The sequence below is a fragment of the Suncus etruscus genome, chromosome 12 (genome assembly GCF_024139225.1).
Source record: "Suncus etruscus isolate mSunEtr1 chromosome 12, mSunEtr1.pri.cur, whole genome shotgun sequence".
Classification (NCBI taxonomy): Eukaryota; Metazoa; Chordata; class Mammalia; order Eulipotyphla; family Soricidae; genus Suncus; species Suncus etruscus.
The window spans coordinates 10590015-10602450 of NC_064859.1; the positions used below are offsets into that span (position 1 = coordinate 10590015).

The 12436-nt window shown below is 58.1% G+C and overlaps 2 protein-coding genes across 2 annotated transcripts; one reads left to right on the top strand and one right to left on the bottom strand.

Annotated features, from left to right (window-relative positions):
* The first annotated feature begins 447 nt into the window (after positions 1 to 447).
* Positions 448 to 5629, top strand: DQX1 (DEAQ-box RNA dependent ATPase 1). The gene is made up of 11 exons (XM_049784351.1): positions 448 to 830; positions 971 to 1164; positions 1454 to 1838; positions 2434 to 2667; positions 2759 to 2858; positions 2942 to 3100; positions 3184 to 3375; positions 3909 to 4028; positions 4173 to 4363; positions 4632 to 4822; positions 5461 to 5629. Exons 1-11 carry the CDS (start codon positions 615 to 617, stop codon positions 5627 to 5629), a joined length of 2151 nt encoding a protein of 716 aa, XP_049640308.1. The 5' UTR covers positions 448 to 614.
* A 2737-nt stretch (positions 5630 to 8366) lies between these two features.
* TLX2 (T cell leukemia homeobox 2) lies at positions 8367 to 9805 on the bottom strand. The gene is made up of 3 exons (XM_049784372.1): positions 9406 to 9805; positions 8812 to 9049; positions 8367 to 8689 (listed from the first exon to the last, which is right to left on the bottom strand). Exons 1-3 carry the CDS (start codon positions 9803 to 9805, stop codon positions 8473 to 8475), a joined length of 855 nt encoding a protein of 284 aa, XP_049640329.1. The 3' UTR covers positions 8367 to 8472.
* Between the last annotated feature and the right edge of the window lie 2631 nt (positions 9806 to 12436).

A 12436-nucleotide genomic window follows, 5' to 3' on the forward strand; every position in this document is an offset into this window, starting at 1 on the left:
CACCATAGGCTCCTAAGGTAAATAAGGTGGAGCAAGTAACCCCACCCCCAAAGCCAGCCTGCTTGAGATTCCCATTGAGCCAAGCCCCAAGGTGGAGCCGGAATTTACCTTTGTACTTGAGGGTCAGGATGAGTGATGACTGGCCCCGTGGGTCTGGAACTGGCTGCCATCCTGACATCTCAGCACTGCAAGCAGGTTTGAATCCAGAGGCTGGGGGCCCTGCTACCCACTTCAGTTGCTCTTTATTTTCCGGGGCAGAGGGGAGTTCCCATTAGTTATCAGGAGTTTCCAGTTACCACTGGCCTTGAGGACCCCTGTGTTAATCACAAGCTTTTTGCTGATCTACCTACAAGGTGGCAGCACTTTGGCCAGTCCCTTACTGGGAGATGGTTTGCTGGCAGGAAGGGGCCCGGGCTAGAACTCGATGGTAGAGCACAGGCTTAGTTTATAGAAGGCTCTGAATTCACTTCCCAGCCCCCCTCCCCCAAAGTATAGGAAGAGTGGGTACAGGACATCATTGCCCAAGACTCCAAGTTGGGGAGCTGCTGAGGTTAGTGCAGTGCCCACCACGCCTGATCACTGCCCTGCCCCCTGCAGGTCTGGCCGGAGCCACCATGGCCTCTCAGCTTCCGGGGTTGGCTGAGGAGTCAGAACTGGCCGTGAACCCCTTTGACGGGCTGCCCTTCTCCTCCCACTACTATGAGCTGCTGGCACAGCGCCGCACCCTCCCCATCTGGGCCACTCGGTTTGCCTTCCTGGAGCAGCTGGAGAGCAGCCCCAGCGGGGTGGTGCTGGTGTCAGGGGGTCCTGGCTCTGGCAAGAGCACCCAGGTGGGCGATTTGGGGAGGACGGGCTGAAGGAGAGGTGGGAAGAGGGGGTTGTCTAGTATGCCACGTGCACCTCAATAAAGACTGAGCAGAGACTGTCAGGCCTCAGACCCCCTCATGGGCTATTCTTCCCTCCTGTCCAGATTCCACAGTGGTGTACAGAGTTTGCACTGGCCAGGGGCCTCCAGAAGGGCCGGGTGACCGTCACTCAGCCCCATGCTCTGGCTGCCCTGAGCCTGGCGCTGCGGGTTGCTGATGAGATGGACCTGACGGTGGGTCAGGAGGTGGGATACAACATCCCACAGGAGGACTGCACCGGGCCTGACACACTCCTCAGGTGGGGTCCCCGCTGACCCCGCTTCCTAACCTCCTGCAGTCCCACTCACCCTCCAAATCCTGCAAGCACCCCAGTGAATTGAATCCCTACCCTGCCAGGACCCTCCAACACTCACCTCCCACTGGTGGACACATGAACAGGAGCATCGGGATTTCCTGACCTCGGGAATCATACAGAGTCTTTCCCTGGCCTTCATCAAGAAGAGCCAACCCCCTATTCCCCAGAAGGCATCCCCTGGGCTCCCAAAGATGTCAGGGTTCCGCACTGACCCCACCTTTCCAATCTGCAGGTTCTGCTGGGACAGACTGCTGCTGCATGAGGTAGCCTCTACTCGGGGCACAGGAGCCTGGGGGGTGCTGGTGTTGGATGAGGTGCAGGAGCGGTCAGTGGCCTCAGATTTACTCCAGGGGTTGCTGCGAGATGCCAGCCTGGGGACTCTCCCAGGGGACCTCAAAGTGGTCGTGATTACTGACCTGGCCTTTGAACCCGAGCTCCAAGCCTTCTGGGGCAACCCTCCAATTGTACATGTCCCCAGAAACCCTGGGGAACACCCCACCCCTGACTACAAGGAGACGATCCCCACGGATCGAGTGGAAGCAGTCTGCCAAGCGGTGCTGGGACTGTGTCGGCAGGAGGCACCAGGAGATGTGCTGGTCTACCTGCCCAGCGAGGAGGTACTGACGGGTCCGGCAGAATGGCCATGATACTAGTGACAGCCTGGAGATGTCATTTATGGGCCTGAGGCAACATGTATGGATTCCAGGGTTAGATTCAACACCTTTCAGTTCCCTCTAATGAGAAATCTGTACTTTGTGACTGTCTGAAAGCCTAACATCCCCTCGTTCATAAGTACATGCATTTTTGTTTTGTTGTTTGAGTGCTCAAGTGCTCAAGGCTTACTCCTAGCTTTGTGCTCAGACATCACTTGTGACGGGCTCAGGACATTGAGCCCAGGTTGGCTTGTTCAGGCATTATCACTCCAGCTCCTGAAAATGTGCATTTGGGGGAGGGTGGCAGACTCTGTGACGCTCAAGGGTTACTCCTGACTCTGGGATCAGAAATCACTCCTAGTGATGGGGACCATATGGGATGCCGGGAATCAAAACCAGGTTGGTCACGAGCAAGGCAAATACTTTGCCTGCTATGCTATTGCTCCATCCCCAGAATATACTTTTATTCCAGACTGAAGAGCCAGAGTTTTCATCACTTTCTCGGGGAGGTTGTGACACAAACAGGCAAACGCTGCCATAATGCCATGTGTCTCCTCAGGAAATCTCTCTGTGCTGTAAAGCCTTGTCCAGGGAAGTGAGGCATTGGACTCTCCCAGAGCCTCCACTGCAGGTGCTGCCCTTGCACCCTGGCCAGGGCCACGCTGTTTTAGCCGTGTATGAGCACTCAGATGCAGGCGCCCGAAAGGTTGTGGTCACACACTGGCTGGCCGACTTCTCCTTCTCACTCCCTTCGATCCACCACGTCATTGATTCTGGCCTGGAGCTTCGCAGTGTGAGTGAGAGCAAGGAGGTGGGGTGCTGTGAAAACATGCCGGCCCTCCCCCGCCCCATCACTTGCCTCCTTCCTGGGGTTATGGTGACAGGTTTACAGGCCCCAGATCCGAGCAGAATCCCAGGTGCTGAGGCCCATCAGCAGGTGTCAGGCAGAAGCCAGGCGTCAGCGGGCAAGAGGGTCCCCACCTGGTAAGAGCCGGGCTCTCATAGAGCACAGGGCGCTGCCACCCTAAGTGCCAGGAAAACAAGAGTGGTGCCCTTTGTTCCTTCAGGATCTTGTCTCCGCCTGTACCCTAAGTCCTTCTTAGAACTAGATGCCCCCCCACTGCCCCACCCCAGGGTGTGTGAGGAGAATCTGAGCCCCCTGCTGTTGCTGCTGAAGAGGAAGCAGATCGCAGAGCCCGGGGACTGCCACTTCCTGGACCGGCCAGGTGAGCACTCGGGTGAGCTGCTGCTGCTGTATCAGTGGCCTGGGAGAACCCTGCCCTGACGGCCTGTCCCATCTCACCACCAGCCCCAGAAGCACTGATGCAAGCCTTGGAAGACTTAGACTATCTAGCAGCCCTGGATGACGATGGGGACCTGTCGGACCTGGGCATCATCTTATCCGAATTTCCACTGCCTCCCGAGCTGGCCAAAGCCCTGCTTGCTGCGTGCGAGTTCTGCTGCGTGGAGGAGATGCTCACCCTCGCGGCCATGCTCATGGGTACAGATAGATGGGTGCTTGCTGCCATCTTGACTGTTTCCACTTCACCCCTCTGGGTGAGGGAGGAATCAGTTTCAATTCTCACTCTCCTGTTTCTATCTTTTTTCTTTTTTGGTTTTGGGGCCACACCTGGCCCTGTTTCTACCCTTTCCCATTGTTGATTGTTGTCTCTCAACATGCTTAAGTCCCTCCTTTTCATTATTACTAATTCTGTAATTCTAGTTTTTAGACCATACCCAGCAGTGCTCATGGCTTACTCCTGACTCTGCTCTCAGGAATCACCCCTGGTGGGGCTCAGGGAACCATAGGAGGTGCCAGGTTGATCACATGTAAGGCAAGCACCCTACCCACTGTACTCTCTCCAGTCCCACCTTCAACTTAAAAAAAAAAATTCAACATCTAATAAAGTACCTAACATCTGAAAGTGATTGATGTCCATGGAATCAGGTGGCGCTGACTTTTCATATTCTATTTCTACTATTATCCTCTCTCGTTCCCCAAAATGACCTTCTTCCCTTCTCCTCCATTTCCAGTTGCCCCTGGCTACACCTTCCCTCCACGCTGTGCTGAAGAGGCCGCCTTGCGCCGGGCTCTGGAACACTCAGATGGCGACCACTGCTCCCTGATCCAGGTCTATGAAGCCTTCGTGCAGAGTGAGTGCTTTTCCTCATTCCCTCTATTACACCATAGATCTTCCAAAGCAGTGGAGAGCAGCAGGAAGAGGCCCCTTGGGCAATAGTGGGTTCTTCCAGGGGCCTCCAGGACTTTAGCTGTAGGTGGTCACTTTCCTCTTCTAGATGGAGCAGACCAAGCCTGGTGTGAAGTGCGAGGTCTCAACTGGGTAGCACTGTGCCAAGCCCAGAAACTTCGAGACGAGCTTCGAAAACTCATGCAACGAATTGAACTTCCCTTGTCAGAGCCAGCCTTTGGCTCTGAGCAGAATCGCAGAGATCTTCAGAAAGCGCTGGTGTCAGGGTACTTCCTCAAGGTGTGGAGTGACCTGGGGTGAGGGTCCTAAAAGGTGCGAATGGCTGAGGCCTGTATCACAGGTGTGTGACACAGTCTAGGTGGCCTTCTGAAGAAGCCCTTGGGAAACTTGTCCTTGGTAGCTTGAAAGGCAAGGAAGAGAATGGGGGAGATGCCTGATATATGTGGAAGAGACTGCTGATGCCTCTAGACATTTCTTTCCATTGAAAACTTTTACTTGTGCCTCTTCTTCCCTTACTGATTTCTTCCTATCTCTGCATCTCAATAAGGTGGCCCGAGACATAGATGGGTCTGGGAATTACCTGCTCCTGACCCACAAGCATGTGGCCCAGCTCTCCCCACACTGCTGCTACCGAAGCCGCCGGGCCCCGGCCAGACCCCCCCAGTGGGTGATCTACCACAACTTCTCTGTTTCCACAGACAACTGCCTTTCCACTGTCTCCGAGATTCAACCCCAGATGTGAGCTCCCTCACGTATCTCCAACCTCTTCCTCAGGGCAAAGTGATGGCTGGGTGTGTAGAGAGCCTGAAGAAGAGGGGACTGGGCCAGAGAGATGGCAATCAGGAGGGCACTTGCCTTGCAGGCAACCTACCCGACCCAAGTTCAACCCAGTATTCATTATGATCCCCTAAGCCCTGCCAAGAGTAATTCCTGAGTGCAGAGTCAGGAGTAAGCCCTGAACATCACTGGGTGTGACTCTTACAGAAAAAGAAGAGGGGCAGGATGGGAATGAATTCAGTGCGGGAGGGGGGAGGGAAATGAGTTCCTTACAGGTGTAAGCCCTGGGTTCAGTCCCCAGAACCACCATGGGGTGGAAATGTCATCCTTTGACCAGAGACATAGTACAAAGGTTAAGGCACCGCTTTGCTTCTGACTAACTGACCCTGGTCCAATCTGCAGAACTGCTAGGGCTCAGTTTTGAGCACAGAGCCAGGACATGCCCCTGAGCACAGAAGATATTTGGCTGGGGGGGGGGGAGTTTAAGAGACTGGAGAGATAGCTTCGCCAACACCTGCCCCAAGTCTGGAGCCCCCAAGCTCTAACAGGAGCAACCCCTGAGCACTACCTACTGATCATCATTCTGTTTCTTCCATCAGGCTGGTAGAGTTGGCCCCTCCGTACTTCCTGAGTAATCTGCCCCCCAGTGAGAGCAGAGACCTGCTGAACCAGCTGAGGGAAGAGTTGGCAGATGGTCCAGCTGGTCCTCCCAAGGGCTCCGACTTCTCTTCCAGCCCAGAGTTTGGAGATGCCTGTGTCCTCCAGTGACAAGCTTGAGGTGGAGAGCTGAGCTCAAGGCAGCCATGCTCTGCTCCTCCTTTAGGCTACCACCAAGGCAGCCATCAAAACCAGAACTTCAGAGGAAGATGTGAAGACTGAAACTGAGTCCCTAGAAATAACGAGTGAGAGTCGCGAGAAGGACAAACGTTCCACCTGCTCCAGATCCTTCTGATAGTAGAAGACAGAGGCCTTCTCTCACTCCCACTTTTATGCCAAACCCATCTTTGTACTTTTTCTTTTTGGTTTTGTAACATTTCCTTTGGTGCCAAATTGGAGTTTGGTTCTGTAACATCGATTACAACCTCCTTGAGTTAAAGATGAGGCAGTGGGGTCAGAGGGATAGCACAGTGGTAGGGCATTTGCCTTGCATGCGGCTGACCTGAGTTCGACCCCCGGCATATCATATGGTCCCCTGAGCCTACCAGGAGTGGTTTCTGAATTCAGAGCAAAGAGGAACCCCTGAGTGCCACCAGGTGTGGCCCAAAAATAAAAGAAGATGAAATTGTATCAGATGAAGTGTAATGCTCCTTGGAAGTCCCAATTGCTCCCAGGGTTGCAAGGACTGACCTACCTGATGGCCCTACTACAGAACAGGAACAGTTTGTGTAATGATTAACTTAGCTGATTAAGCCAATGTAGAACATGAGTAGTTTGGCCACAGTTGGCCTCTGGGGCTGCCTATCACTCACTTCCCTCTGTGTACTGCTCTTATCTCCAGGGAAATTATAGGATTCAGACTAAAATCTTCTCTCTGGGCCAGAGCAATAGTACAGCTTGCTTTGCATGTACAATTCCTGGCATCCCATTTGGTTCCCAGAGCACGCCAGAAGTAATCCTTAGTGCAGAGCCAAGAGTAACCCGTGACCATTGGTGGGTGTAGCCCAAAACCAAACCAAAACAAAAATCTTTCCACTTGCTGTCCTTATACAACTTAAGTCTTGTTCCTTCTAAAACCAGGTGATTGAAACCACATTCGGACTCTCAATATTGTATCAACAGGTTTCTCAGAGGCCCTTGACTGCTCCAGAAGCTAAAATCAATTTCTGTATTTTTCTTTGAACTAGTATCTTTGATATCTGACATCATCTTGCATATTGAAAGTGTGTGTGTTGGGCCCGGAGAGATAGCACAGCGGCGTTTGCCTTGCAAGCAGCCGATCCAGGACCAAAGGTGGTTGGTTCGAATCCCGGTGTCCCATATGGTCCCCCATGCCTGCCAGGAGCTATTTCTGAGCAGACAGCCAGGAGTAACCCCTGAGCACCGCCAGGTGTGGCCCATAAACCAAAAAAAAAAAGAAAGTGTATTTGTGGGGGCCTGAGAGATAGCATGTAGGTAAGGCGTTTGCCTTGCATACAGAATGTCGGTGGTTTGAATCCCGGCATCCCATATGGTCCCCCGTGCCTGCCAGGAGCAATTTCTGAGCACAGAGGCCAGGAGTAACCCCTGAGCGCTGCCGGGTGTGACCCAAAACCCAAAAAAAAAAAAAAGGTTTTGTAGAGGCCAGACAGATAATACAGCAAGTAGGACACTTGCCTTATATGCAGCCAACCTGAGTTTGATACCTGTCACCTCATATGGCCCCCAGAGCCCACAGAGTTGGGGAGGAGTAAGCCCCAAGCAAAGATGGGTGTGGCCAAAAGAGAGAAGAGAAGGAGGAGGGGGAAAGTGTTTATACAAGTTGATGGAAAGATTTAGTCCTTAAAATTCTGCATTTTGGGCTGGAGAGATAGTATAGCAGGTAAGGAACTTGCCTTGCATGCTGCTAACCCAGGTTTGATTCCCAGCATCCACAGTGTACCCCTAGAAGTGATTTCTGATTTTGGAGCCAAGATTAGCCCCCTGAACACTCACCAAGTGCATTTCTCTTGTTTTATCCCTTATAGATTCTGTCTATTCCATTTCTACCTCTGTGTGATGTCAACTGAATGCCCGCTTCCCCCTTCCCCAAGGCACTTTCCCAGATTGTAGTCTTTAGGCATTTCATCTTGCCTGCAGAGTTCATCTTGCCCTGACATTCCCGATTTCCTCCTGATCGTATACAATACCATTGATCTCCTGGCCTTGGAATTATCAAGGATTCATTTTTAGGCTTTGTCAGTTTGTAATCGTCTGCTTAATTCTTTGCACCCTAAATTCTATCACATTCACTCACTGTGTCCGCTGCCTCCACCCGAGTCCCCTAACCCCATCCCCGTGGGACAGCCACAGTCATTTTAGGCTTCTGAGATTTTGTCATTAATTAATTAATTACCTTCTGTCCTACCGCGCAGGCACAGGGCGAGCTCAGCTCAAGTGGGAGAACACTTGGCTCCCTGGTCACACACAGACAAAATGGAGCCCAAAGCCAAGGACTCCTTCGCGCTTATTTGAAAGTGGCAGGAGATGCCCAGGCAGAGCTCTTTGGTTCCTGCTACAGTGAAGGCTCCTGCCGCCTTTGGCCTCTACACCTTCAGAACCGAATTTATTCTAGGCCACTTCCCACCCAGTCCCGGAAAATCCGAGTCCCTGGGAGGGCAGCCTCCATTGACCAGCCAGCTCTGCTCCCTCCAGGGCTGCCATGAGCTCAGCTCTCTCCCTCAGGCTGGTCACTGGAGGACACTGGCTGCCCAACTTCAGGTCCCGCCCCCCACGACGCCTCCGCTTCCAGCGGCGGTGCCAGGGTCCTTGGGGGCAAAAACGGCGGGAAAGGCCTCAGTGGAGGGGCTCGGACCAGAGGCAGCTCAGGGTCTGCGGGGCACCGGCGGGTGGTCGAGGAAGCCTCCTGCGTCTCGGTGGCTTCTCACACTCCGGGTGTCTCCGAGTCCCCATCCATCCACCCACCGCGGCCCGGTTCACACCACCGACGCCAGCCCCGACACAGACGCCACCTTGTTGTCCTCGGCCCAAGGCTGTAGGTTCTGCAGCGCGAAGAGCGACGAGTTGTGCAGGCAGAGCGGGTCCGGCGGCAGAGATGGCCGCAGGGGTCGCGGGAGCGCGTCCTGCTGCAGGTGCAGGAGCAGCCGGCCCGCTCGGTGCCGCTCCGCTTCGCGCTCCTCGGCCGTCTGGCGCCTGGCGGGCAGAGACGCTCCGTCGGGGCCCCGCGCGCCGCCCGACAGGCCGCCTGCCCCGCGCCCCGAGAGCTCGCGCCCACCCAACCCCACGCGTCTCCCGCGCCCCTCGCCGAGCCTCACCGCCACTTGGTGCGCCGGTTCTGGAACCAGGTCTTGACCTGCGCGTCCGTCATGCGCAGGGCCTTGGCCAGCGCCGCCCGCTCCGCCGACGCCAGGTACTTCTGGCGCAGGAAGCGCCGCTCCAGCTCCAGCACCTGCGAGCGCGAGAAGGACGTGCGCGGCTTCTTGCGCTTCGGCGGGGTCCGGTTCTGGTAGGGGTGGCCGATGCGGCGCGTGCCGGAGAAGGGCGAGAGCGCGGCTGCAGGGAGGGAGGCGGAAAGCGCAGGACCGGGTTGGCGGGGCGGCCCGGGGGGCACGGCCTAGGCTGCAGGGCCCCGCGCTCGGCTGGGTCCCGCCTCGTGGGACATGGGCCTGCCCTGGGGGTGTGCCCCCCCCCCGGCTCTTCCGCGGCACCTGCCCTCACTCGTGGGCCGGGAGTGGCCGCGTGCATCGACGGCAGCTTCTTCAGCATCCCCTCGGAGCGGAGCGGCCGCCGCATGCAAATGGGGGACGGGGTGCTGGGAGTGGACGCGAGTCGGAGCAGGGGCGGAGAAGGGAGCCTGGGCGATGGGGCGGCGGGCTGCGTGGGCAGGGCGCGCAGCTCAGGTCCCTTACCCGTGAGCCGGTCCTTGGCCAGGCGGCGGCCGCTGTCCATCCAAGGGAAGGTGAGGCCCGCCAGGCCTCCGGCACCGCCCAAGCCCGAGGGTCCGGCCACGGCGGGCGCGCCTACCGCGGGCTGCGGAACGGGCAGCGGGCGGTGCGCGGGGACACGGATCACGCCGCCCGGGCCCACGCCGGAGCTCCCGGGCAGCGGTGCCAGAGAGCCTGCGGGGCCGTAGGCGGAGGCTCCGTGGAACCCCCCCGAGAACGCTGCGGTCTCCCCAGGGCCCGGACCCGCGCGGCCCGGACCCAGGCCGCTCCCTGGGGGCTCCGGACAGCTCAGGATCTGGTCGATGCCGAAGCTGATGGGTTCGTGGTGCGGCAGGTGGTGCGAGGCCAGCACCGCGGGCTCCATGGGTCCGCGTTGGAGGAGACCCCGGGCGCGCGGCGGGCTGTTCCCGGCTCGGAGCTGCGGCTTCAGGGGCCTGCGGGGATGGCCACGGCGGGGCGCCGGGGCCCCCACGACAGCCGCATCCCGGCGCACGGCGAGTAGCCGCGCCCGTGCCGGCCGCTGCCGGGCGTCGGCGCCGGGACTCGCATCCCGGGGGAGCGCGACGGGCCGGGCTCGGGGAGCGCAGACGGCCGCGGGGCTGCAGGGGCTGCGGGACGCCGGGGTGCAGAGGCTCGGCGGACTCGGACTCGGGCTGGGCAGCGACTGACAGGTCCGCCGGGTGGGCAGTGGGGGCTGGGGGGAGCCCAGGGGCGGGGCCGGGCCGTTAAAGGGGAAGAGACGCTCTTTGCGCCCAGCGGGGGTCCGGCCCGCCGCGCGGGTGCGGGTCGGGCGCGGCGGGGGGAGGCAGCGAGGCGGAGCGGAGCGGGGCCGGGCCGGGCCTGGGACTCGGCACTCTCGATTCAGCCGCGATGCGATGCCCGCCGCGACTCCAGCCCCGCGGCCGACGCCCGGGTGGGCAGCTTGGCAGGTGTCTCCACCCGAAGCTTCCACTCCACGCCAGCCGATGGGTCCGGCCTGCCGGCGGCCGGATTCGTTGTGACCCCCGCCTAAGTGCTGCCAGGATCCAAATCTCGTTGTGACTTTGCCAGCTGCCGTGGAAAGAGGCCGGGAATGGCGCCCGGCGTGCTGGAGGCGCGGGAAGGGGTCAGGGGTGGATGCGGGGAGATGGGACCCGGGGAGAGGGCTGGGGGTGGGTGCCGCGCCCACTGGCTCTGGAACTGGGGCCCGTCCCCGCCTAACCTGGGGCACCCCCATCTTTCCTTCCGCCCCGCCCAGGGAATGGTGCCGCTTAGACTTCACTGCGGGGATCGGGAGTCTGGGTGAAGCCACTCGCGCAGCTTTAGGCCTCTGCGGATGTGGGACTGGCCTTGTAGGGCCAAGTGAGACTCAGTCCATCACCCCAAATCTAGGAAATTTACACACAGACACACAAACTCTCACACATGACAACACACACACAGACACACAGACACACACAGACACACAGACACACACACACACACACACACACACACACACACACACACACACACCACCCTGCCCAAGACCAGAGGAGGAAAGCTCCCAGACTACACGTGGGGCCTCAGTCTCCCTGGGACCCCCGTAGCCTCCGCGCCCCATAGCTCCCCAGCACCCGAGTAAGCGGCCCTGCTCCCCAGAGGGATTCAGTCCAGAGCTGCCCGGTGACCTTGTGACCTCAGCTCAGGCCCCAGAGTCCCGAGTGTGACCCCTGATGCATTCCCCAGGATGGGACCCCCGCCGGCCGGGCCCCTGCGCCTCGACCCGCCCCCGCCGCCGCCTGGCCCGGTGCAGGCCGCCGTAATCGGGTTAGCTGGGTCAGAATTACATTACCTTCCCCGGCCCGCCCGGCCCTGGGGGGGCGCCTGGCGCCTCCGAGCCGGTGAGGCTGGGCGCGGGGAGGGGACGTGCCCGCCATCCCGCGGCGGGTGGGCAGCGGCCACCAGTTCAGTCGGCCTGGCACACGCGGTGGCCGGAAGACCCCCACCCAGCCGGACCAGTCTTTGCCCATCGACGCCATCCCCGGCTCTGCACGCCCGCCCAGAAATGCTTCTCCCGAGAGCCGAAATGCTCAGGAAATCGAGGCGGGCAGGTCCTGGGGGAGCGCGACAGTTGTGACTCTCCAGGACCCCTCGGGAAAGGCTGCGCCCCGCGTTTCTCCCGGCAGATGGGCTGGCAGCCTGGCGCCTGGGGCAGGGAGAGGCCTTTTCTCTCTCCAGGGAACCAGGAATAATATTTGGGCATCTGGGCAGGAAGATAAATAAGAGAAAAGATTTTTCCCCGCTCCAAGTTACTGGCGCCTCACCCCCAGGGTTCTCAGAAACCACAGTGTGAAAAGGGCCAACTCTGGCAGGAGTGAACATTACTAATGACATATCCTCCTTTCTGTCTCTCAACCACCCCCCAAGTTATCTGATTTCTCCAGTCCTGCAAACAGCTCCTTCTGAGAGGGGGCAGTGGCCTTGCTTATTTGATAGTTGTACTTTCTCTCAGTGGACACACACTTGTCCTCTTTGCCTCGCTGTGGGTCCATGCATGTACTTACTGGAGTGCATGTAACCCCGCTGCTCCAGAGAAGGGTATGGTGGGATCCCTCCCTATTGAGAACAGAAAACCTAGAGAGACCCCGAAGGAAAGAAAAAAAAATTTCTTCAGGGGACAGAGCAGTGGCACAGCGGTAGGGTGTTTGCTTTGCACCTAGGACAGACCTCGGTTCGATCCCCCAGCATCCCATATGGCCCCCCAAGCCAGGAGCGATTTCTGAGTGCAGAGCCAGGAGTAACCCCTGAATGTCACCGGGTGTGGTCCAAAAACCAACAACAACAACAACAAATCTCTTCAGTGGCCTGTCGGCAGTTTGGGAGTTAGGGGTGCTTTTCCCACGCTAGCAGGTGAGCCTCTGAGCATGGGGTTCCAATTTACTCCTTGTCCAAGCAAGCTGCGTAGATCCTTCATGAGAGAATGAGTGAGGGCCGGAATAATGCCTTTCAGGAGCATAAGAAAGGACACTGCCAT

Coding starts and splice junctions, on each gene's coding strand:
- DQX1 (XM_049784351.1), top strand. CDS start 615: ATGGCCTCTCAGCTTCCGGGGTTGGCTGAGGAGTCAGAACTGGCCGTG. Junction 1,165..1,453: donor GGGCCTGACACACTCCTCAG/GTGGGGTCCCCG, acceptor TCCAATCTGCAG/GTTCTGCTGGGACAGACTGC. Junction 3,101..3,183: donor CCACTTCCTGGACCGGCCAG/GTGAGCACTCGG, acceptor TCTCACCACCAG/CCCCAGAAGCACTGATGCAA.
- TLX2 (XM_049784372.1), bottom strand. CDS start 9,805: ATGGAGCCCGCGGTGCTGGCCTCGCACCACCTGCCGCACCACGAACCC. Junction 9,050..9,405: donor GGCCAAGGACCGGCTCACGG/GTAAGGGACCTG, acceptor CCCTCCCTGCAG/CCGCGCTCTCGCCCTTCTCC. Junction 8,690..8,811: donor AACCGGCGCACCAAGTGGCG/GTGAGGCTCGGC, acceptor TCTGCCCGCCAG/GCGCCAGACGGCCGAGGAGC.